Source organism: Chiloscyllium punctatum, chromosome 11, assembly GCF_047496795.1.
Source record: "Chiloscyllium punctatum isolate Juve2018m chromosome 11, sChiPun1.3, whole genome shotgun sequence".
In the NCBI taxonomy this organism is placed as follows: domain Eukaryota; kingdom Metazoa; phylum Chordata; class Chondrichthyes; order Orectolobiformes; family Hemiscylliidae; genus Chiloscyllium; species Chiloscyllium punctatum.
The window spans coordinates 5,076,152-5,102,386 of NC_092749.1; the positions used below are offsets into that span (position 1 = coordinate 5,076,152).

General features: G+C 42.1%; 1 protein-coding gene across 1 annotated transcript; it reads left to right on the forward strand.

Annotated features, from left to right (window-relative positions):
• Window positions 1–1,107: 1,107 nt before the first annotated feature.
• Window positions 1,108–21,216, forward strand: LOC140482639 (uncharacterized). Its single transcript, XM_072580147.1, has 5 exons — window positions 1,108–1,156; window positions 5,652–6,032; window positions 12,550–12,894; window positions 20,979–21,130; window positions 21,202–21,216. The coding sequence occupies exons 1-5, from the start codon at window positions 1,108–1,110 to the stop codon at window positions 21,214–21,216; spliced, it is 942 nt and encodes a 313-aa protein (XP_072436248.1).
• Window positions 21,217–26,235: the final 5,019 nt, after the last annotated feature.

Here is a 26,235-nt window from a genome sequence, read left to right on the forward strand (position 1 = left end):
ATTCCTTCCAAGATCCTGAAAATGGTTTCAGAATCCTTGCAAATTTAATAACATCCTTCCGAGAGCAGGGTGACTATAACTACACAATACTCCAGAAGAGGCCCAGTTTGTGGATTGGAACGGGATTGAGCTGTTTATTGTAGACAGAGTGGCAGCATGGGGATTGTAGGAGATGCAACATGTCGATGACTGATCTTGGAGTAGTGACCAGTTTTCAGTGACAAAGACTTTCTGCCTGCCAACAGCTATGTCATTTCTATCACTACACCTGATGAAGGAGCAGCGCTCCAAAAACTTGGGATTTCAAATAAACTTATTGGAGTATAGTCTAGTGTGGTGTGACTTCTGACTATGTCCACCTCAGTCCAACACCGGCATTTCCACATCATTGCTGGATAAACAGCTTGTGAGTTTGAACGATTATAGTCAGAAGCCATCGATCTCTGGAAATTGAGGTGATGTCCTTCTCTCTACAATAAAAGCTAACTAATGCCCAAAGAAAGCCAGTTTATTTTCCCTTCCCAGCTGCTGCAAGCTGTTGATTTGAATCAGAATTTGTATCCAGTCATTCTGTGTTTCCTACAAGGAAGTGGAAAACATCTGAAGAGAAAGAGGGATATTAACAAACAGCTTATCCTGATCAACAAAATGATCATCTCAATGAATCCTCGAGAGAGGGACCATTCAACTGATTTGCACAAATTCCTTAATTTTAAAGTTATAACATAGAAAGCTGTAGGTCACCTTGAGTTTCTTTTCTTTATCAAATGTAAAAATGCCATTTTTAAAACTGCTATTACATCCTTGACACTGTTACATCAATTCCACACTGTGCCCTCCCAGTCTCTTCTCTCCATTAAGTCCGTTGTTTTCTCTCAAATATTACCGTTTTCTCAAAAACATTAATCTTGAACATCATAAGCTAACATGCAGAATAACATAACTTACAATGCAAGGAACATTCAGTTCATCAAGCTTGCATTGTTATGCAATAATTAGCCTACAGTAAAATCTCTGAAGGAGTATTACAAGGTACAGTTGAGTAAAGTGTATATCCAGCCAGTTAACTGAAAGTATAATGGCCTGTAAAATAAATCACCATTAACAATGATAGGAAATGATTCTGGATCAGAATCTCATGGAATGAAGCTCACAGGTAAAGGAAACATTTTGGATTCATTACAACACATTGCTTCTTCATGTTCCATTACAGGAATTCTTATCCACAGGAAGCAATTGGGACCAAAACATTGAATTTCATATTTCCTTTAAAACACTAAAAGAATCTCTTTGGAATCACCCTAACCTTCTCAGCCAAGGCTATCTCATGCCCCCTTTGCACCCTCCTGATTTCCTTCTTCAGTAAACTCTTGTATTCCTGATATACCACCAGGGATTCCCTCGAGCCCAGCTGCCTATACCTGAGCCATGCGTCCTTCTTTTTCTGGTCAAAGCCTCAACATCTCTTGTCATCCATGGTTCCCTATTCCTGCAAACCTTGCTTTCACCTCACAGGAACATATAGACCTTTATCTCTAGCTGTCTCACTTATCCCAAAGTGCTCTCCCACTCTTACCTTAGTCACCTGCCCTTCTCTATTTCCCAAGAGTATGTTGAATTTTGCTCCCTCCTGAGTTGGACTCTTGAAATACTTCTTGAGGATAATTTCCTGAATGCATTTAACAAATTCCACCCCATCCAGTGGTGATACAGTGGCTCAGTGTTTAGCACTTCTGCCTAATAGTGTTAGGAACCAGGGTTTGATTCTACCCTTTGAGTGTCTGTCTGTGTGGAGTTTGCACTTTCTCCCCATTTCCTCTGGGTGCTCCAGTTTTCTCCTGCATTCCAAAGATGTGTAGGTTAGGTGAATTGGCCATGATAAATTGCCCATAGCATTCAGGAATGTGCATGTTAGGTGCATTAGTCAGGGGTAAATGTAGAGTAATAGTGTAGACAATGGGTCTAGGTGGGTTACCCTTTGGCGGATTTGTGTGAACTTATTGGGCTGCAAGGCCTGTTCCACACTGTCAGGATTCTAATCATTAATGCTATGGCAGTCCCAGTCTATGTTAGGAAGTTTGAAATTCCCTACTATGACAACCCTATTGCTCCTGGAAGTCTCCCCAGTCTCTCGCCTATTTGTTCCTCTAATTCCTGTTACAACATCACCATCCCCTTCTTATTTCTTAACTCCACCTACAAATCCTCCCTGGATGATGCTTCAGTTGTTTCATCTCTGAATACTACAGTGATACTCGCCTTAATCATAAATGCAACTCCCCTCCCCTCTTTCTACCACCTCTGTTCCACCTAAACCACTTGTAACTTGGCGCATTAAGCTGTCAATCCTGTCCCTCCTTTAGCCATGTTTCTGTTATGGCTGTAATATCCCAGTCCCACATACCTATCCACGCTCTGAGTTCATCAGCTGTCAGCTCTCTTGCATTGAAATAGATGCAATTTAATCCAACAGGCATTCCTTGCTCCTTTTCATGTTCCAGTTTAACCAGTCTCTTCACTTTCCTATTTCTAATTGCTGTATCTCCTTCCAGCCTCACACCTTTCTCCCTACAGTTGAGGATCCCAACCCACTGCCAATCTTGTTTAAACCCTCCCCTGTAGCACTAGCAAACCTGGGTGCCAAATATTGGCCCCCCTCCACTTCAGGTGCAGCTTGTCCCTCTTGAACAGGTCACCTCTGCCCCAGAATACATTCCAATGATCTAAAAATGTGAATCCCTGTGCCTCCTGCACCAATTCTTTAGCCACACATTCATCTGCCATATTCTTCTGTTCCTACCCCCACCAGCACGAGGTACTTGAAGTAATCCAAAGATTACCACCTTGCACAGTGGCAGTAAGACCTCTCTATCCTTATACTCTAACCCCTTTGAAATAAGCGCTGACCTTTCAGTAGCATTCCTGAATACCTGATGCCCTTGTATATTTGCCTTCTGTGTTCCATTCACTTGCTCCCCTCACCCCAAGTCCCTTTTTCTTGCAGATTTCTGCAGTTTCTCTCCATTAAAATAATATTCTGTTCTTTTGTTCTTTTCAAAATGAACAGCTTTGCACTTTTGCACATTATACTCCATTTGCCAGCTTTTTGCCTGCCCACGCAACCTACCAATATCTCTCTGAAAAGTTTGTATCCCCTATGCAACCTGCTTTTCCATCTCTTTTCGTGTCACCTGTAAATGTGACTACAGTGCATTCATTTCCTTCCTCCAAGTCACTGACATATACATATATATAATATATATATATATATACTTTAAACAGTTATAGTCGAAGCACTGATTCCTGTGGAACTCCACTGGTCATGGTTTGCATCCTGAAAAGAATCTCTTTGAACCTCTCGCTGTTTCCTACCCTTGAGCCAATTCTCTGCATTCCATACCATGCCCCCACACAGAGAGCACTTATCTTTTGACTTAACCATTTGAAAGGTAGCTTGTCAAACACCTTCTGGAAGTCTAAAAATGACATATCTATTATACAGCTACACACCCCTCTATGCACTCTGGTTGAGACTTCCTTGAAAAACTCTCCTTAAATTAGTCAGATACTATTTCCCTTTCATGAAGCCATGTTGACTTTGCTTGATTACATGATGATTTTCCAAGTTACTTCTTTAATAATTGATTCAAACCCTTTTTCCAACAATAGGAATTAGCCTTTACTTACTCTTGTTTTGCCTCCTTCTTTTTCAATTAGGTGTGTCACATTGGCAGCTTTCCAATCCTCTGGTACTTCTCCAGAATCCAAGGATTCTTGGAAAATTACAACCAATGAATCCACTGTCTTTGTAGCTCCCTCTTTTAGGATCCAAGAATGCAAGCCATCAGGGCCAGGGGACTGATCTACCTTTAGCCCCATTACTTTGTCTGACACGATTGCTTCAGTGACAGTGATGGACTTACTCCCTGCCCAATATTTTTTAGTTTTATTGAAATGTTCAAAGTATCTTGCACCGTAAATACTGAACCAGTATATTTCCATAAATGTCTTGACCAATCAACAAGGTTGCAGCAAAAGTGTGAATTCTCAATGTTTAAGTGACTGAGTGTGAGGAACTTGCACTGAATAAGTATTTAGTGTCACTGCTGAAGTAAAACTTGCTGAATCACATTCAGAAAATCTCGCCAGTAATATCCTCCATCAGAAGAGGGCAACCATTGGTTTATTGTCCTGTTTCCCCTTTACTGACACTTTAACTTCTTTACCTCCTGAGAGAAGAGACGTTAAAGAAGCTGCAGTTGGCTGGGACACTTTGCGTTTCGATGAATTAACTGGACGTACAATAAACTGTGTGGATAACAACGTTGCTGGTCTGTTGAGATGATCAGTGGAACTCTATTTGCTGTGACCCTGTCCCTCTGTGTTGCTTTTGGTAAGTATTTGCTTTCAAGAAGTTTAACTTGTTGTAAAAAATGTTTCCATAGTTTGTACTGCTATGGTGTTTGTGAGAATTCTAAAAGTTTGAACATTGAGAACTGGAGGGGTGTATCACAAGGAGAATTTACCATTCTCTGGGGATTATTTGGTGCAGCTGACACAGAGCTCCATAAGCTGGGGTCACAGATCAGAGTGTTTTCTGGATATATTGTAAATAATAATGGTCCCACCACTGATCCCTGTGACACTCCCATAGCCATCCTGACAAGGACACCTTTCCCCAACACTTTTACTGAATAGTTAATTTGTTAACAATGCTATTATTCTGTCTCCCATGTCATGGGATCTGATCTTCTTATGTAGCTTAATGTATGGGTCCTTATCAAGTATGTTATTTGTGAGCTCCTTTGTGAATACAGAACCAAGGCTTGTATTTAGTGGGTAAGTCAGTTCTTTGTTCTCTATTATGAATTCCTCTTTTCTGACTGTAAGGGAACAATACTTACCTTCACCATCAACCTGCAGGAACAGTTTCCATCATTGCTGATGTTCCTCTCAAAATTATTTCCTTAATCAATCACTCCTTAACTCTGTTGGTTAATCGGCCAATTTGTTTGCCTCTTCCTTGGATCTAACACTATCTCTAATTTCCCATGTAAGGCATGTTATGCCCACCTTTCCCTTTTGTATCCAGAAACATTAGCTGTGGTAAAGATCCTGTATGCAAGGAATGGAGGGAGAGACTCACCATTTCCCCCTAATCTGACCCCCAGGACCCTTACCTGTGGAGAGTCCTCAGTTTGCTGAGGCTGGAGAGGCTGTATCTCTGTTGGTCTTTGGGGAAATCCTGCCCCTTTAAATGCTGCCCGGCTGCCTTTTCTAATGCAGTAGACCCTTCCTAGTTCCAATCCTCACACCTGCCGTGGATTGTCAGGAAGCCTCTCCCACTATGAATCATCCAGAGAAAAGGATTGCAGTGTGTGGCAATTAGCTTGTATTAGACAGCGGTTCGACAGTGTGAGCGCAACATGTCACTGTTATAGCAACATCTGTATTGCTGTTCTCAGCACATAGTGACTGATAGTCGGGATATCAGTCAGGAACAAACCATCACAACTGGTTCAGTCTGACAACTTGCTCCCCCTCCTTAATGTAGGACTCAGACTGCTGGGAGGGTCCCTTTAAATCCTAGCGGGAGTTTAGAACAGAGTTCAGACTGCTGTTTGTTTATTAATTTTTTTTATATTTTGAAGGAGCAAATCCCCCAGTTCTTCTCCAGTCTCCGATCCTGGAACATGTCACCGAGGGTCACACTGCCCGGTTACTGTGCACCGTGAGGAACACCGCAGTGACACACACTGATGTTCACTGGTACCGGGAACAACCAGGAAGAAGGAGGGAGTGGATTTTGGTCCATTACTCATGGAATAATGTCCAATGGTACTCAGGTTACTACACATGGAATTACATGCAATGGTATTCAGGTTTCAAAAAGCGTTTCCAGTCTTCCAGAAACTCCTCCAGTAACAGCTTCATTCTGACTATTAAAAACGTGCAGCCCAGTGACACTGGGGTCTATTATTGCTCAGTCTGGCGAAGCATCACTGGTGAAGGAAGCCGACTCATTGTAAACAGTAAGTAGAGGTTACATGACAATCTCCTCCAGTAATAACCTCTGGTCTGTGAATACATTGGAGATCAAGAAATTTGAGGAGGTGATGAATGCTTGTCTTTTTAAAATCTTTCTCCTCCACTTAATGTGCCTTGAAATCCCTCAGCCTTTGGAAAACTCACATGCCATTCACCTTATATATAGCTCTCATAATTTTATAAACCTCAAAAAAGGTCACCCCCACCACTCCTACACTCCAGTGAAAAAAGCCTCAGCCTATCCAACCTCTCCCCATAATTCAAACCCTCCATTCCCAGCAATGGTCTGGTAATTCTCTTCCAAATGCCCTCCAACTTAATAATATTGTCCCTGGAACAGATCCACCAGAACTGGACACAATACTCCCGAAGAGGCCAAACCAACACCCGATACAACTTCAGCATGATGTCCCAACTTCTGTATTCAAAAGCCTGAGCAATAAAGTGAGCACGCTAAATGCTTTCTTAACCATCTTATTGACATGTGATTTAAACTTCAAAGAATTTTGTACCTGAATTCCTTCATCTTTTTGATCTACAACACTGCCCAAGACCCTACTTTTAATTACATAAGTCCTAGCTTTATTAGCATGACCTATTTATCCAAATTAAACTCCATCTGCCACTCCTTAACCCATTGACCTCATTGATCAAGATCTCTTTGTAATCTTGGATGTCCTTTTTCATTGTCCAACATACCACAATCTTGGTGTAATCCACAAATGTATGGATCTTGCCTTCTATATTCTCATCTAACTAATTTCGACAAATGACAGAAAAACACGGACACAGCACCGATCTTTGTGGCACACTGCTGGTAACAGGCCTCCATTCTAAGAAACAATGCTCCACCATCACTCTCTGCCATTAAGCCAATTTTGTATCCAACTGGCAAGTTCACCTGGAATCCCATGTGGTATAACTTTATTTATTAGTCTACCATGCAAAACCCTATCAAAGGCTTTACTAAAGTCCACGTAAACAATGTCTGCACCTCTGCCCTCATCAATCTTCCTGGTTGCTTCCTCAAAAACATCAGTCAAGTGTGAAATATGGTTTCCCTTTTAAGTAAATGCAGTCCATGGATGGAATATTGGCTTCCCTGGTGGTCTGAACTATGCATACAACCTACTGTAGTTTCTATGGTCCTGGGCAGAGCAGCTGCTGTAACAAGATGTTATGCACCTGGACAATATGCTTTTTCTGGTTCACCAGTAAACGTTAGTGACAGTGCTTATGGTTAGGCCAAATTTCCTGAGCCACCTGAGGAAGAAGAGGCATTGAGTCTTCTTGACCATTACAGTCTAAGACTCACTGTTGGTTATTGTCACTCTTAGGAACTTGACACTCTCCACCCTCTCAACCTCAGTTCCATTGATATAGATGGGGACATGTTTTCCTTCCTCCTTTCTGAAATCAGTGATCAGTTCTTTAGGTTTGCCAACTTTGAGAGAGAAATTGTTTTCTTTGTACCACATCACCTAGACCTCTATCTCCTTCCTGTATTCTGACTCTTCATTGTTAGATATCCATCCATTAGATGTGATGGGTTGAAGTGTATCTATTTTAATGCAAGAAGTGCCAGGAATAAGAGTGATGAACTTAGAGCATGGATTTGGAGCTACAATGTTGTGGCTATTATGGAGATTTGGATATCACAAGTGTAGGAATGGTTGTTGGGTGTTCTGGGGTTTAGAACTTTCATATGGAATAGGGAGGGAGGTAAAAGAGGTGGTGGAGCGGCATAACTAATCAGGGATAGTATCACAGCTGCAGAAAGGGAGGTCATCGAGGAGGGTTTCTCTACTGAGTCATTATGGGTGGAAGTCAGAAACAGGAAAGGAGCAGTCACTGTATTGGGAGTTTTCTATAGACCCCCCAGTAGCAACAGAGACATGGAGGAGAAGATTGGGAGGCAGTTTTTGGAATGGTGCCAAAATAACAGAGTTGTTGTCATTGGTGACTTCAACTTCCCTAATATTGATTGGAATCTCCTTAGTGCAAATAGATTGGTTAGATTAGATTCCCTAGAGTGTGGAAACAGGCCCTATCAGTCCACACTGCCCCTCCAAAGAGCAACCCACCCAGACCCGTTTCCCCTCTGACTAATGCACTTAATACTACAGGTAAGTTAGCATGGCCAATTCACCTGCGCTGCACATCTTTGGATTGTGGGACGAAACCAGAGCAAACCCATGTAGACACGGGGAGAATGTACAAACTCCACACAGACAGTTACCCAAGGCTGGGATTGAACCTGGGACCCTGATGCTGTGAGGCAGCAGTGCTAACCACTGAGCCACCGTGCCACCCTAAATAGATGCAGCAGAATTTGTCAGGTGTCTCTAGGAAGGATTCTTGACTCAATATATAGATAGGCCAACTAAAGAAGAGGCCATATTGGATTTGGTGCTTGGCAACAAGCCAGGTCAGGTATCAGATCTCTCAATGGGAGACCATTTCGATGATGTGATCACAACTCCCTGACCTTTCCTATGGTCGTGGAGAGGAATAGGAGAAGATGGTATGGGTAAGTATTTGATTGGGGAAGGGGAAATTATAATGCTATTAGGCAGGAACTGTGGGGCATAAATTGGGAACAGATATTCTCAGGGAAATTCACGACAGAACTATGGAGGTTGTTTAGGGTGCACTTGCTACGAGTGCTGGACAGGATTGTCCCACTGAGGCAAGGAAGACTGAAGGAACCTTGGATGACAAGAGATGTGGAACATCTAATCAAGAGGAAGAAGGAAGCTGACTTAAATAAGTCGAGAGTGTGGTGCTAGAAAAGCACAGCAGGTCAGGTCGCATCTGAGGAGCAGGAAAATCGACATTCCAGGCATAGCCCTTCATCAGGAAGCAAGGATCAGATAGGGCTCTAGAAGGTTACAAAGTAGCCAGGTAAGAACTGAATAATGGACTTAGAAGAGGGAGAAGGAGGCATGAAACAGCCTTGGCAGGTAGGATTAAGGAAAATCCCAACATGTTCTACGTTTATGTGAGGAACAAGAGGATGGCTAGAACAAGAGTGAGGCCGATCAAAGATAACAGAGGGAACTTGTGCCTGGAGTCAGATGAGGTAGGGGAGCTTCTTAATGAATAGTTTCCTTCAGTATTGACTAGTGAGAGGGACCTTGTCATTTGTGATGACAGCGTGAAACAGGCTGATATGCTTGAACAGGTTGATGTTAGGAAGGAGGATGTGCTGCAAATTTTGAAAAACATAAGCATAGGTAAGTCCTCTGGGCAAGTGGGATATTCCCCAGATTACTATGGGCAGTGAGGGAAGAAATTGCTGTGCCTTTGGAAATAATCTTTGCATCCTCACTGTCTACTGGAGTTGTACTAGATGATTGGAGGGTGGCAAATGTTATTTTGCTGTTTAAGAAAGGGAATAGGACAACCCTGGGAATTACAGATCAGTCAATCTTATGTCAGTGATGGGAAAATTATTGGAGAAAATTCTGAGAGATAGGATTTATGACTATTTAGGAAAGCATAGCTTGATTAGAGATAGTCAACATGCTTTATCAGGGGCAGGTCATGCCTCACAAGCCTTGCTGAATTCTTTAAGGTTGTGACAAAATATATTCATGAAGGTAGAGCATTGGATGTGGGTGTACATGGATTTTAGCACGGCATTTGAGAAGGTTCTCCGGTGTAGGCTCATTCAGAAATTAAGGAGATGTGGGAGGCAGGGAAACTTGGCTGTCTAGATACAGAATTTGGTTAGCGCTTAGAAGACAAAGGGTGGTAATAGATGGAAAGTATTCAGCCAGGAACTTGGTGACCAGTGGTGTTCCACAGGGATCTGTTCTGGGACCACTGGTCTTTGTGATTTTTTTATAAATGACTTTGTTGAGGAAGTAGAAGGGTGGGTTCATATGTTTGCCAGTGACACGCAGGTCGGTGGAGTCTTGGACAGTGTGGAGGGCTGTTGTAGGTTGCAACAGGACATTGACAGGATGCAGAACTGGGTTAGTAAGTGACAGATGGAGTTCAACCTGGAAAAGTGTGAAGTGATTCATTTTGGAAGGTTGAATTTGTACACAGATTACAAGGTTAAAGGTAGGATTCTTGGCAGTATGGATGAACAGTAGGATCTTGGAGTCCATGTCCATACATCCCTCAAAATTGCCACCCAAGGTGATAGGGTTGTTAAGAAGGCATATGGTATGTTGGCTTTCATTAGCAGGAGGATTGAGTTTAAGAGGCATAAGGTTATACTGCAGCTCTATAAAGCCCTGGTTAGAACATACTTGGAAGATTATGTTAAGTTCTGGCTGCCTCTTTGTAGGAAGGATGTGGAAGCTTTCGAGAGGGTGCAGAGGAGATTTACCAGGATGCCGCCTGGAGTGTCCAACATAATTAGCTCGAACCTCTTCTTGACTACTGCTGACAGCCTGGCTTCAGTCTCCATCCTGGCTCAGGTAGTTCCTGGGGCTTTCTCATCCACTTGTCCCATTGTGTAGAGTGGGCAGCCAATAACAGATCAGATGTAATGCAGACAGATGTGAGGATACTCAGATTGGATGGAGAAATAAGAGCAGTGGTGACAATTTTATTTAAAAGTGCAATTCTAACAGTTGTGCAGGAGCAGTTGGAGCTGGGAGTCTACTCTTTAGTTGAGAGATGTAATTAAATTCAGCAGGTAATATCAGAACTACCCTTTAAAGTTCTGTCACAAAAAGCAAAGACAGAAACCTTAATTAGGATTACATAAAAATGCAGAGACTGTAAGAAACTGGAATATGGAATTGTTTGGTCATTCCTTGATTGAAAAGGGTTTACCACATGATCACTTGGATCTGAAAGATCAAAAATTTGTTTCAGTTTGCCAAATTAAAATTAATTTCAAATCAGTCAAGGATTAGGATTAATTGCTAAATTGCTAAACTAATTGATTTTGAATGCAGCCTAGCAACAGTTTCTGGGCTCAAGTTGCTGTGTGTATTCACAGACCAAATCCAGAGCAGCTCAATCAAAATATTCAAGCTGACCAAAAGCAGCAAAAAATACCCTTATCTTCTGATAAAATGGGAAGAAATATCCAAGTGGGATGAGCTGATCAGTTTCTCCCTCTCAGTCAGAGAAAGACAAGGGAAAAGCTGACAAAGTCCCTTTATGAAGGAATGGTAAAAATAACATTTCCAACATCAAGGTTTCAAACTATTTCCCATCAGGATCTGAAATGCGGTCAGAAGATCTTCCATCAATGTATAACTTTCAGGAATCATTGAGGGAATTCTGAGAGGTCAAAACATTCTACTTCCCGATGGGATTTCCTTGTCCCATGAAGATGGTCTTTATTTAAGCCTTTTTGTTTAAAATCAGCCCAAAATTATTTCTGCAGAGTTGCCTTGCTTGTAAACAAATGTTTGTTTGAGATTAATGGGATATGGTTTAATCCCAAACAGATAAATGCTGACCACATTTTCTGCTGTTTCAAAATTAGTCTTGCTGATAATAAATAAGTTATTTTTGAGGTCATTTATCAACTTACTAGATTTTAGTTTAACTTTGGACAGGAGGATAAACGAGAGACAAATTGGCTGAATTGTTGATTCCGTAACACATTTAGTACAGCTCATGGTTAGTTGGGACATGATTACTAGTGCACTTCCCCTATTAGAGTTTAAACACTATGATGTGAGTTATGAGGCTTCTATACATTTTTAATATCATTTTGTTTGGAATTTGGATTTTGAATGAGAAACCTGTTGGTTTTGGTCTCTTTGTGTTTGAGGAGATTTAAGATTTTAACTGTCAATATTTCTGCAGTTATAACTTCTTTAAAACAATAATCTGACAGAAACAGTTCTTAGCGAGATAATAGGAATTTGTGTGCAAAGGGAGAGATTTTATAAACAGACAAAATAAACTTTGAAATTGTTAGGCTGTTTTCAGGTTGATGGCATGTCTTGTTTTTGTGTGGGGGCTTGGATCAGTTAGTAATTAGGAGATTCCCATGCCAGGTGATACCTAGTACCAGTGAATACTCAGGGGCACTGTGTAATGACAGTGAGAGAATTGTGAGGAGTCAGGCTCAGAGAAAGGTGATTATTCTCAGGAAAGAGTGAACAGGATGGGGAGGGAAGGAGGGACCTTTCCAGAAGATGCTGCAGTATCTGTCACCAGTCAGGGCTAGGTCAGGGACAAGGGAATATGAGACACGAGGAGCTCGGACCCTCCAGTGGGGACACAGAGTGGGGACAGGGAGTGTGGACAGTCTGAGGCTGGAAGCTGTAATCAGGACCTGCTCATTATTCAGGTAATGTCACTCTACTTTCTGACCCTGCTGTTTCTCCTTAAATATTTGCACTAATTATTATTGAAGTTATTTAAATACGATATGCTCCAACTCCACTAGTTCAATATTAAACCAGTTCCCTATTTAATACAGAAATTGTTTCACCTGAACTATCTCTTTGCACAGCTGCCAGCACATTGTAACCTGGAGAATTGATTTTTAAATTCTGGATGTTTTTTCTCTGAAAGGTACATCTGGTCCAGTCCTTCTCCAGTCTCCGATGGTGGAATGTGTCACTGAGGGTCACACTGCCCAGTTACAGTGCATCATGAGGAACGGCACAGTGGCACAGACCATTGTTCACTGGTACAGACAAGAACCTGGGAGTCATATGAAGCTGTTTTTAACACATGACAGAAATGGTTATGTAAGATGGAGCCAAGGTTCCACTGATCGATTCCAACTTTCCAGAGAGCCCTCCAGTAACAGCTTCATTCTGACTATCACAAAGGTGCAGCCCAGTGACAGTGGAGTCTATTACTGCTCAGTCTGGGGAAGTGTCCCTGGTGGAGGAAGCCAGCTCATTGTAAATAGTAAGTAGCGTTTCCTCTACTAACAATCACCTCCACTAATAACCTCTTGACCAGTGAATGAATTTGAGATCAGTTTGTAATCAAGAAGATTGAAGAGGTGACAGAGAATGATCTCAGGGATGGATTCACTGTGGGGAGGAAGCTGAGCTCAGAGTTGGCTCTCTTTGGGTTTGGCCTCAGTGGGTTAGTACAATGTGGCTGTTTGCTGAGCTGAAGAGAATATTTCATCTTCACTGTGTCCTCATGTTGGACAGACATTTAGAGAGAGTGGAAACAGCCTTGGGATGATTGGAGGAGGTGGAGGGACAATGCAGTGCCGGGGGAGAAGGAAATGTTGGGCAGGTTTCTGAGGGTGAAATGATGATGGCGAGGCACATAGGAATGGGGCCCTGGGGACAGTGCAGAGATGATCAGTGTCTGGAGGAGAAACCACTGATGCTGGGAGGAAGCTGATGATGGGAACAATCAGTGAGTGACCTTGATAGAGCAGTGTCAGGGGCTGCAATGTATGGAGTAATTCAGCCTTGTTAAAGTGTGTCAATGGCTGGAGGTGGCGGGAGGAGAGAGGCAACATTCTACTCTTGTGAACATGGTATATGGAATGGTAAAGCATGGGAGCAACACATGAGTTATCCTCACTGGAATGTTGATCCAGACCCAGGTTTGAATCCCACCATGACAGATGGTGGAATTTGGATTTAGCAAAAACTATCTGTCACTAAGAGTCTAATGATGACCATGAACCCATTGTCAATTATCAGGAAAACCCATCTGGTTCAGTAATGTCCTTTCGGGAAGGAAACTGCCATCCTTACCTGGTCTGAGTTACATGTGACTCCAGACCCAAAGTAATGTGGTTGTCTATGAACTGCTGGCCTAACCAGCAAAGCCCTCATCCACTGCATTGAATTTAAAAAAAGGGCCTTTGACTCACCGTGTCTGTGCCAGCCATGATGTCATTCTAAACTCATCCCATCATCCTGCACATGGTCTATATTCCCCTATTCTTAGCCTGTTCATGCCTCTTAAGCCTTCCAGTCTTATCTCTTCTACAAACTCCCCTGGCAGCACATTCCTTTGTGTAAAACTGATGACATCTCCTTTAAGCATTTCTTCTCTTACCTTAAACCTTTGCCCCTAGTCTTTGATATTTCCACAATGTGAAAAAAACATACCGACTATCCATGCCACTCACAATTTTATAAACTTCTATTAGGTCATGCCTCAGCCTCCGAAGCTCTCATGGAAACAATCCAAGTGTGTCCAGCCTCTTCTTATAGACTAATACACACCAATTCAGCCAACATTCTGGTAAACTTCTCTTGCACACTCTCCAAAGCATCCGTACCCTTCCGATAGTGTGACGATGAGAACTGCACACAGTATTCCAAATGTGGTGAAAGTAAAGCTTTACCCAGATGAAGTCTGACTTGCCAACTTTTATATTCAGTGCCCCGACTGATGAAAGCAAGCTTGCTGTATGTTTTCTTTACCACCTTAACTACTTGTGTTATCCCCTTGTCATCCTCCTGAAGGAGCACCGCACCAACACCCACATCACTGGCATCGATAGCCACCTTGAAAGGCTTCATGTAATCCGGTGTGGCTAATACTGGGGCAGTGGTTAACACAGTTTTTAGGCTGTCAAATGCCCTTTGATAGTCTGCTGTCTACTGAAACTTCTTGCCCTTTTTTAACAATTTGGTGAGTGGAGCAGCCACACTGCTAAAGTTCGGAATCATCATTCGGTAAAATCCACTCAATCCCAGGAACTGTTGTACTACTTCTTGTGTTAACGGTGTGAGAAGTTCCCCAATTACTTTCATTTTAGCATCCCATGGGACCTTTTGTCCATGTCCAGTGACATGGCCCAGGAAGGTGACTTGGGCTTTGGCAAATTCACTTTTAGCTCAGTTTACCACCAAGCCTGCCTTCCGAAGTCAATCAAGCAAGTCGAATACATGCTGTAATGTTTCTTCTGTGGGTGAACAAAAATCACCAGGTCATCAATATACACCACACAGAAGGTTAATCTGGCAAAGACCTTATGAGTTAATCTCTGACATATGCCTGGAACATTTTTTACACCAAATGGCACAACCTTGAATGGCTGTAGTCCATTTGGTGTTACTTTTGCTCTCTGTGACAGAGCTACTTGCCAGTCGAGTCTGAGCAAGGCCAACTTAAGTTGCTTGCCCCACTTTTTCGACACAGTCCTCCAATCACTGAATTGGATATGCATCAGCCTTTGTAATAGCGCTTTGTGATAGTCCACACATAACCACTGTGTACCATTTGGCTTTGGCACCATTACTATGGGTGAGCTCCATTCACTGTAACTCACTTCAATTATGCCATCTTGGACAATGCGCTCTATGTCCTTCTGGACCTGTGCCAACTTTAGAGGATAATGACAATAAGGATGTTGCTTAATCGGAACAGCATCTCCTATATCTACATCATGCACAATTAGATCAGTACTAATCTCCCCATGTGATAACAATAACTCAGGTCATTTTGATTTTCTTGGGGAAGGTATCTCAATAATTTATCCAATTTTTTGACAACTTCCTCATTGTCCAATTTGATTTGAGGAATGTCCAATTCAGAATCCTCTGAACTTGGTTCTGTGCTGTAATCATGAACACTTTCTCTTCTTGCTTTCCTTCCCTATCAAAATACCTTCTGAGTATATTCAGGTGACACATTCTATGGATTTCTTCCTGTCTGGAGTCTCTCAAATAGTTCACCTCACTCAATTTCTTCTCCATTTGATATGATCCACTAAACCTTGCTTTTCAAGGCTCACCTGTTACTGGACGTATTCCCAATTGCAAAACTGTGAATTTGTGATTTCTTATCAGCTTCCTGTTTCATTGTATGCTGGGATACTTTTAAATCTGCGAGCCAAATCACCAGCTCTAAAATTTGACACAAAGACCAAATGAGTGGTCTCTGAATTCTGACTGATTAATCTCTTCTTAATCAATTTTAAAGCTCCTTTTACTTCATGCTCAATAATTAATTCAAATGGACTGAATTCGGTCAGTTCAGTCGGTGCATCTCTGATCGCAAAAAGTACAAATGGAACTCGTTTATCCCAATCATCTGGATAATCTGACCATAAGCCCTTAACATGGTCTGTAGTGTTTAGGCCATCTTCAAGCGCTCCCTGCAATTCTGGATTGTATGCAGTAGGTTTCAATTGCTATATTCCCAAGTTATCCTTAAATAGTTTGGATGTTAAGTTTGATCCTTGATCTGACTGGATCTCCATTGGTAATTGGGGTCTAGTAAAAAAAATTAAATAATTCTTCTTCAACCCTGTTAGCTGTGATGTAGCATGATGGGATTAGCCCTGGAAATCCAGTCAACACATTCATTATTGTTAATAAATACTTGTTCCCACTTTTTGTTTGAGGTAGGGGACCTATGCAATCAACTAGGACATTTGTGAAAAGTTCCTAAAATGCTGGAATAGGTATTAAAGGAACAGGTTTTATTAGTGCCTATGGTTTTACGGTTAGCTGACATGTATGACACTTCTCGCAAAATTCAACAACATCCTTGTGTTGTCCAGGCCAGTAAAAATGTCTATATATTTTAGCTTGTGTTTTCCTTACTCTTAAATGACCTCCAAGTGGTAGCTCATGTGCCACTCGCAGCACATCCTTTCTATACCCTACTGACAAAATAGTTTGATGAATTTCTGCCTATTTCTCATCTGCTTGAATGTGTGATGATCTCCAGTTCCTTATTAAGACATCATTTGTTAAGTAATAACACATAGGGATGCATTCACTCTCCTTCTCTGTATTTGCATTTTGATTAAACTATTTTAACTTCTCATCTTTCTGCTTTTACTCAATCAGCTTAGCAGAGTTAAAGATACTTGCAAATTTACCTAGTTGCTCCTGCCCTGTCCCACTCATCTGATCAAAAAACGTCTCGGATAAAGCTATGTCAGTTTCCTTATCTGTGCCTTTTCATCTCTCCTGCTTCAACTTGTGCTTCTGTGATCTTATGAGTTTACAATCTGGGAAAATTCTTGCATAAACGTCCTTCTTTTCTTGAGTTGCCTCCACTGGTGTTTCAGCTAGAGTAGGCAGTACACCTACAGGTGAATCAGCTATATCATTAGCAAGGACAAATTGTATTCTTGGCACTGAGAGTTTGTCCAGTACTTCTACACCAAACTCTCCACTCTTCTTTGGACTCTCTAGCCTCACTTCACATAATTGAGTACTTTTTGTCTCACTATGAATTCCTGTTACCAGTACCTTTTCTGGCAATAGTGCCTCAGGAGTAAATATCTTCTCATCCTTCAGCATTACAGACTGAGAAGATCCTATGTCCCTTAATATTATAACCTGCTATTCCTAGCCTATGAGAATAAACTTTACCCTTGCATGTCTATTTTTTAAGAAGATTTGGCACTTCCTTCTTAATAAACCTCTGATCATCTCGTATACTCTGAGGCATTTGTCTAACTTCCCTTGTGTGATTTTTTACTAGTCCAACAAAACTCCCACGCTTGTCTGGTTTTCATACATGTGGCTTTCTCCTTTAGCCCACCAACACTGTGATTTTCTGAGACCTACTTTATTACAATGGAAACACCAGAGCTTTTTAACTTTGTCCCCTTCAAGTGTTTCTTTTTTACCCTGTAGTAAGTTATCTTTATGATCTTCACTGAGATCTACCTTTCCCTTTTCACGTGTGAATCTCTCTTTGCCCCAATTTCTATCCTTCATGGACTGAAATTGATTCTGGAAGCCAAAGCAAGTTTTATGGACCAGCTCATAATTATCAGCCACTTCAGCTGCTAACCTCAAGAAAAAATGCTGGAAAATCTCAGCAGTTCTGGCAGCATCTGTAAGGAGAGAAAAGAGCTGCTAACCTTACTGTTTTAACTCTCTGCTCTTCCACATGAGATTGCACTATATCATGCAGTGAATTTTTGAATTCCTCCAAAATAAATACCTCTCTAAGGGCATCATATATTTGCTTGATTTTTAAAGGTCTTATCCACCTATCAAAATTATTCTGTTTGATCCTTTCAAACTCATTATAAGTTTTGACCAGGGTCCCTCCTTAGATTTCTGCACCATTGTCTATGTTCTTCTGGTACAAGCTCATATGCACATAAAATGGCTTTTTTCACCTCCTCATTCTCCCCAGATACCTCCTCTGATGTGATTCAAATTCCTCACTAGCCCTACCTACAAGTTTTGTTTGGATCAACAAAACCCACATTGCCATTGGTCACTGCATTTGTTTAGCCACCTTTTCAAATGAGATGAAAAAGGCTTCCACATTCTTCTCATCAAAGTTAGGCAATGCTTGAACATAGTTAACCAGTTTCTCACTGGGCTTCTGACTCTCAGGGGCTTGCTCATCCTTACTCTCTTCCTCACTAAGCCTACCTTCAGCTTTTATCTTCAGCCTTTTAAGGTGACTTTCCTTTTTAAGTGTCAGCCTTTGAAGTCCAAATGCTCTCTCTTTTTCTTTCTCTTCTGCTACTCTCTCTTTTTCCCTCTCTTCTGTTTTCAATCATAACTCAAACTGTTTCATTTATGCTGCCTTTTCCTTATCTCTTACCTCTCACTCAAGCTGCTTCACTTGCATCTCTATCGACTCTGATGGCTTCTCCAGCAAGTTTATATATTGAGATATTGTGCTGTAATTATCTCTCCTTTCCTCACAGAAGCAGACAGGTCCAATTCCAGCTTCTCTGCTAATTCCTGCAGCTTACTCTTATTCATCTTTCGCAAAATTTCCAAAGTCACCGCACACACTTCCAGAAACATTTGGTGATTGAAAGAGCCTTTACTATTCCAAGCTTTGTCTATCCAACCAAACCAACACCCAAATTAAAGACACTAGTACCTACAATTCACTATTTGAAATCCCGCAAAGAGCCCCCAATCTGTTATGAACTAAGCCAGAGCACTCAAAACATCCTAAAGCAGGCAGCCCAAACCATAACTTTGCAGTTTGTTTTGGTAAGTGTACAGTGAAAATTACCTGAAGTAAGTTCGCTGGGTTGACTACCAGGTTTTAAAACAGACAAAAAATTATTCACAAAATTGCACAGTGAAACTCAAAGAACAGAATAAAGAACACCCTCAGAACTCACTCTATCCAATCTCGACTTAATTATGCTGTTCCAAATATACACAACAGTCCCAATAAGCAAACGCCCTTAAAAACAGTAAAAATGGAATATATGCTCACAGGTTGAAGTTAAAAGGGCAGATAGAGAGAGAGAGTTTTGAAGCCTGTTCCCACATTGCTGAAATCCCAATTAGTTCTGGACTGAACTGCTCAGCTAGAGAGCTGACCATTTCCTTTCATTATACAGGTCACTTCTAAAACATGACCAAAGTTTCATCTGTTTACATAAACAAAAAGGCCTCTCAATAACCTTTAATCTCTGTACTAAACCAGTCATATCAGAACTGGGAGCTGTTTATGACCCCTCTGAAAAAAAACTAAGGACACAGTATCCTTGAGAAATGGAACAGCTTTTAGATAAAAAAGACAAGCGTTGTCACACTGAGAACCTTAAGCAGTCTGAATTTATGAAAACATTTTTTCAATGATTTTATATTGCTTTATTTCTCTGAATAGATGCTAAGGAAGGGTATGCTGGCATTGGAGGGGGTCCCGAGGATGTTCACATGAATGATCACAGTGATAAAGGGTTTGTCATATGAGGAGTGGTTGAGGACTCTGAGCCTGAGCCCGATGGAGTTTCGAAGGATGAAGGGGGATCTTATAAAAACTTACAGAATACTGGGAGGCCTGTATGGAGTGGAAGTGGAGAAGATTTTTCCACCAGTAGAGTGGCTATGGCCTGACAGCACATGGGTCAATGGGCTGAGAAGTGGTAGATGGAGATTGTTGCAGCTGTACAGGACGTTGGTTAGGCCACTGTTGGAATATTGCGTGCAATTCTGGTCTCCTTCATATCAGAAAGATGTTGTGAAACTTGAAAGGGTTCAGAAAAGATTTACAATGATGTTGCCAGAGTTGGAGGACTTGAGCTATAGGGAGAGGCTGAACAGGCTGGGGCTGTTTTCCTTGGAGTGTCAGAGGCTGAGGGGTGACCTTAAAGAGGTTTACAAAATTATGAGGGGCATGAATAGGGTAAATAGGCAAAGTCTTTTCCCTGGAGTGGGGGAGTCCAGAACTAGAGGGCATAGGTTTAGGGTGAGAGGGGAAAGATATAAAAGAGACCCAAAGGGCAACTTTTTCATGCAGAGGGTAGTACATGTATGGAATGAGCTGCCAGAGGAAGTGTTGGGGGCTGGTACAATTGCAACATTTAAGAGGCATTTGGATGGGTTTATGAATAGGAAGGGTTTGGAGGGATATGGGCTGGGTGCTGGCAGATGGGACTAGATTGGGTTGAGATTTCTGGTCGGCATGGACAGGTTGGACCGAAGGGTCTGTTTCCATGCTGTATATCTCTATGACTCTATGGTGAATCTGTGGAACTCATAGACACAGAGGACTGTGAAGGTCAAGTCATTGAGTGTGTTGAAGACAATGATAGGTTCTTGATCAGTAAGGGGATCAAGTATTACAGGAAAAAGGCAGGAGAATGGGAGTGAGAAACATATCAACCCTGATTGAATGGGAAAGCAGATTTAACAGATTATATAACATAGAACACAGAAATGCACAGCACAGAACAGGCCCTTTGGCCCATGATGTTGTGCCGAGGTGTTATCCTAATGTAAAATATAATAACTTAACCTACGCACCCTTCAACTCACTGCTATCCATGTGCATGTCCAGCAGTTGCTTAAATGTCCCTAATGACACTGCTTCCATCACCACCACTGGCAACGCATTTCATGGTAAGTAAATGGCTTAATTCTGCTCCTTTATCTGATGATCTGATGGTCTGATGGTCTAAAATCTTTTGTTTATTTTAAATATTGTCTATTGTCTATTGTCTAAATAATTAATCCATTGATTCACCCTTCCAATCTGTCCTTTCTCATTAACTCTAAATTGGAGTTCTTCAGAAAGTTCAGACTAGTTTTAATTTATTCAAACTTTTTACCCTAAAGGTGCAAATGTCCCAGTCCTTCTCCAGTCTCCGATCCTGGAACATATCACCGAGGGTCAAACTGCCCAGTTACAGTGCGCCATGAGGAATGCTGCAGTGACACTCGCTGATGTTCACTGGCACCGGGAACAGCCAGGGAACAGCACTGAGTGGGTTTTAACACATGACATGAAGAACATCACACAATGGAGCCCAGGATTCACTGAGCGCTTCCAATCTTCCAGAAGCCTCTCCAATAACAGTTACATTTTGACCATCACAAACACACAGCCCAGTGACACTGGGTTCTATTACTGTAAAGTGTGGGGAGATATCAGTGGGAATGGAACCCAGCTGATTGTAAGAGGTAAGTCCTGTTTACCAACAATAGTTTGATACAGTAACCACTTCCACATGGATTTATTGGAGAGAGGAATGTGTTCAATTCCTCTGCTGATAAGAAGGCATACGGTGTGTTAGGTTTCATTTGTAGAGGGATTGAGCTCTGGAACCACAATATCATGCTGCAACTATACAAAATGCTGGTGCAGCCGCACTTGGAATATTATGTTCAGGAAGGATGTGGAAGCATTGGAACAGATGCAGAGGAGAATTACCAGGATGTTGCTGGTCTGGAGGGAAGGTTTTATGAGGGAAGGCTGAGAGACTTGGTTCTCATTGGAAAGAAGAAGGCTAAGGGGGAATTTGATAGAGACATACAAGATGATCAGAGGATTAGATAGGGTAGACAGTGAAAGACTTTTTCCTAGGATGAGGACATCAGCTTGTACGAGAGGGCATAACTACAAATTGAGGGTTTGATCAATTTAAGACAGATGTTAGAGGCAGGTTCTTTACACAGAGAGTGTTAAGGGTGTGGAATGCCCTACCTGCTAATGTAGTCAACTCAGCCACAGTAGGGAGATTTAGACGATCCTTAGATAAGCACATGGACGATTTTGGGATAGTGTAGGGGGATGAGCTGAGAATAGTTCCCAGGTCGGCGCGACATCGAGGGCCGAAGGGCCTGTTCTGCGCTGTATTGTTCTATGTTCTATGTTCTAAAGAGAAAGCAGAGAGCTCGATATAAACATAGAAGAGGCACATTCTCTTGTTTTACTCACAGATAGAATAAACTGTTTCTCAACTTGGACATGTTCCTCAATCTCAAACTCTTTCTTTTCTCTCTGTCTTTCTGCTTCTGCATCTCATTTCTTCTCAATCCTTTCAGGTAGTAGAGGTTGTGGCTCCAGAAGCTACTGTTGGAGGAGCCTTGCTGAGTAATTGCAGGGCATCTTGTAGTTGGTACATCCAAGCATCAGTGTTAAAGGGAGGAAATAGTACCATGTTATGGGAGTGCCAATCAAGCAGGATGATTTATCTTGGAAAGTGAGAAGCCTTTTGAATCTTGGAGCTAAACTCATCTAGGCAAGTGTTTCCAACATCCTCCCGAATTCTGCTTTGTTAATAGATGGTCAGCAGGCTGTGGGAGTCAGAATGTGAGTTTCTCACCTAGAACTGCTTTTGAAGCCTCAGTATTTATTACGCTGCTATTTTGAACCAGTCAACACCCTCTCAAAATATATTAAGAAGATGGCTATATCCTATTATTTCCTTTTATAAAGGCAAGTGCCAGATGATGCATTCCAGGTGCAATTTGATTGGTCAAACTTCCACATTTGAAGTAAAACACACTTATTCATACAGAATAGTTACAATACAGAAGAAAAGAAGAAATTGGGATAGTTTAAGCCCATTGGAAAATATAACAAAATAATAAATTGTTTAACTACTAAACAGTATTTTTCCAAAACAGTAACATGCTATAAACACAGCCTTGGCAAAGACAAATTCAGGAAAACAGCTTGTCTCACATGCGATTCTGCAGTCTGGGGAGGTTGGGGGGGTTGGGGGAACGGGGAACATAGTAAGAATAGGAAGGAGTGATGTAAAGCATCTTCCACACCCAGATTCAAGACCCAGTTGCAAGTGCTACTGAAAAACTACAACTAAAATTCCTGATTAGGTGGGAGCTTGGCCCCATCCATTCAGGATATTTCTGTTGTTGCAACTTGAAAAAAAAACAAGGCCTCACAAGCTGTTTACTTTATTGAATTCAAACAAAAAGCTCAGCAACTTTTGAGTTAAAACCACACCGTCAAGAAAAAGGACAAAATAGACCTCTGAAAGCCATGGTATCATTAGTCTGTTCAAGTTGATTGACTGGTCAAAAGTGACTGGTGGGATGTAGACAATAGACAATAGACAATAGATGCAGGAGTAGGCCATTCAGCCCTTCGAGCCTGCACCACCATTCAATATGATCATGGCTGATCATTCCCAATCAGTATCCTGTTCCAGCCTTATCTCCATAACCCTTGACTCCACTATCTTTAAGAGCTCTATCCAATTCTTTCTTAAATGAATCCAGAGACTGGGCCTCCACTGCCCTCTGGGGCAGAGCATTCCACACAGCCACCACTCTCTGGGTGAAGTAGTTTCTCCTCATCTCTGTCCTAAATGGTCTACCCCGTATTTTTAAGTTGTGTCCTCTGGTTCGGCACTCCCCCATCAGCGGAAATATGTTTCCTCCTGCCAGAGTGTCCAATCCTTTCATAATCCTATACGTTTCAATCAGATCCCCTCTCAGTCTTCTAAACTCAAGGGTATACAAGCCCAGTCGCTTCAGTCTTTCCGTGTAAGGCAATCCTGCCATTCCAGAAATTGACCTCGTGAACCTATGCTGCACTCCCTCAATAGCCAGAATGTCTTTCCTCAAATTTGGAGACCAGAACTGTACACAGTACTCCATGTGTGGTCTCACCAGGGCCCTGTACAGCTGCAGAAGAACCTCTTTGCTTCTATACTCAATTCCTCTTGTTATGAAGGCCAGCATGCTATTAGCCTTCTTCACGACCTGCTGTACCTGCATGCTTGCCTTCATTGACTGGTGGACAAGAACACCCAGATCTCTCTGAACAGCCCCTTTACCTAATTTGATACCATTGAGGTAGTAATCTGCCTTCCTGTTCTTGCCACCAAAGTGGATAACCAGACATTTATCCATATTAAACTGCATCTGCCATGCATCTGCCCACTCACCTAACTTGTCCAGGTCACCCTGTAATCTCCTAACATCCTCATCACATTTCACCCTACCACCCAGCTTTGTATCATCAGCAAATTTGCTAATGTTATTGCTTATACCATCTTCTATATCATTTACATATATTGTAAAAAGCTGCGGTCCCAGCACGGATCCCTGCGGTACCCCACTGGTCACTGCCTGCCATTCCGAAATGGAGCCCCGTTAATCACTACCCTTTGTTTCCTATTAGCCAACCAATTCTCTATCCAATCTAGTACTTTGCCCCTAATACCGTGCGCCCTAATTTTATTCACTAACCTCTTGTGTGGGACTTTATCAAAAGCTTTCTGAAAGTCCAGGTACACTACATCCACTGGATCTCCCTCGTCCATCTTCCGAGTTACATCCTCAAAAAATTCAAGAAGATTAGTCAAGCATGATTTCCCCTTCATAAATCCATGCTGACTCTGTCCTATCCTGTTACTATTATCCAGATGTGCCGTAATTTCATCCTTTATAATAGACTCCAGCATCTTTCCCACCACTGAGGTCAGACTAACTGGTCTATAATTTCCTGCTTTCTCCCGCCCACCCTTCTTAAAAAGTGGCACAACATTAGCTGCCCTCCAATCCTCAGGAACCGACCCCGATTCTATGTAGGCATCACCAGCAAGGCCATTTGGTCTTTATCCCTAATTGCCCTCAAACTGCATCATTTGTCTGTTCAATTCAGAGAGCAATAACAACAAACCATGTTCCACTGGGTCTGAAATCACATGTAGGCCATACCATGTAAGGACGGCAGATTTCCTTCCCTGAAGGACATTAGTGAACCAGATGGACTTTTGTAACAATTGGTAGGAACATTGGGAATTAAAGCAACATGTTTAAAGCTCTCAGTTAACTTGGAGTTCTTGTGCATGATTGTGTAAAACTCATTTGTAACTAAATTCAATAAACAGGAAAATAGTTAGTGAGAAGTCTGGGTGGTATAAGGGATAATTATCTAATGCAGTGTCCACATAGTGAAGGATTTAGTGAAAAGGTTGCACACTGGGTAATGTTGAGAAGACATTACTCTATTTGCCTGTATTTATCTTTAATAATAGAGATTTGAGAGTTTAACAGAATGGGATCTAGAGTGAACATGTCTGGAATGTTTGCAGCATGAGGAAGTTCAGTTTTGAGTTGAGGAGCTGGAGTCTGAGCTGCAGACATTGTGTCACATCAAAGAAGGGGAAAGTCCCCTGGAAACCTTTCTCCAGTGGGTGCTTCTATGCCATGGATTAGGGAATTGGAGATTAGTCATGGATCAGGGACAGGAGACTGTATCTGCAGATGAGGACGGTATGGGTCATACACTGCAAATCATCATTTAAATAGGAAGAGATTTTATAACATGTTACATTATTTCTTCTCTTCAATATGAACAGATCCATTGGCTGATCCAGTCCTCATTCAGGATCCAGTGGTCAGCAAGGTAGCAGAGGGCGAAACCGTCGAGTTTCAGTGTGCCATGTACAATGCCAGTGTGATTGACACGGATGTCCACTGGCACTACCAGCAACCTGGCAGCAACAGGGAGTGGGTGATAAGCCACTTTGTGAATGGCACCCTCACCAAGGCCCAGGGTTTCCATGATCGTGTTCTGCTTTCCAGGAATGTCAGCAGGAACAGTTACATTCTGAGCCTTGTAAATGTGACTCTTAATGATACTGCTGTGTACAGCTGCAGTGTGTGGAGCTACATCTATGGAGCAGGGAGCCAGCTCGTTGTAACTGGTAAGTCAATGGGAGGTAACACTGGTGTTAACAGGGAAGGGAGGCATCTGACTGCTGTGCTTCATCAGTGGAAGGGCAGAATGGTCATTAGGAGCAGGTATTCCCAAGACTGGATGGGGAGTGGCTCGGAGGGAAACTGGCAGAGGGTGGTGTTCCCATGTATCTGCTGCCCTTGTCCTTTTAGATGGATGAGGCTGTGGATTTGGAAGAATCTGTGTGTCCTGTCTGAGGATCATTGGTGAATTTCTGCAGTGTATCTTGTAGATGGGACACACTGTTGCGACTGAGTGTTGGTGCTAGAGGGAGTGACTTTTTGTAGCTGTGGTGCCAGTCAAATGGCTACTTTCTCCTGGGTGATGTTAAACTTCGTGAGTGTTGTTGGAGCTGCACTTAGACAGGGAAGTGGGGAA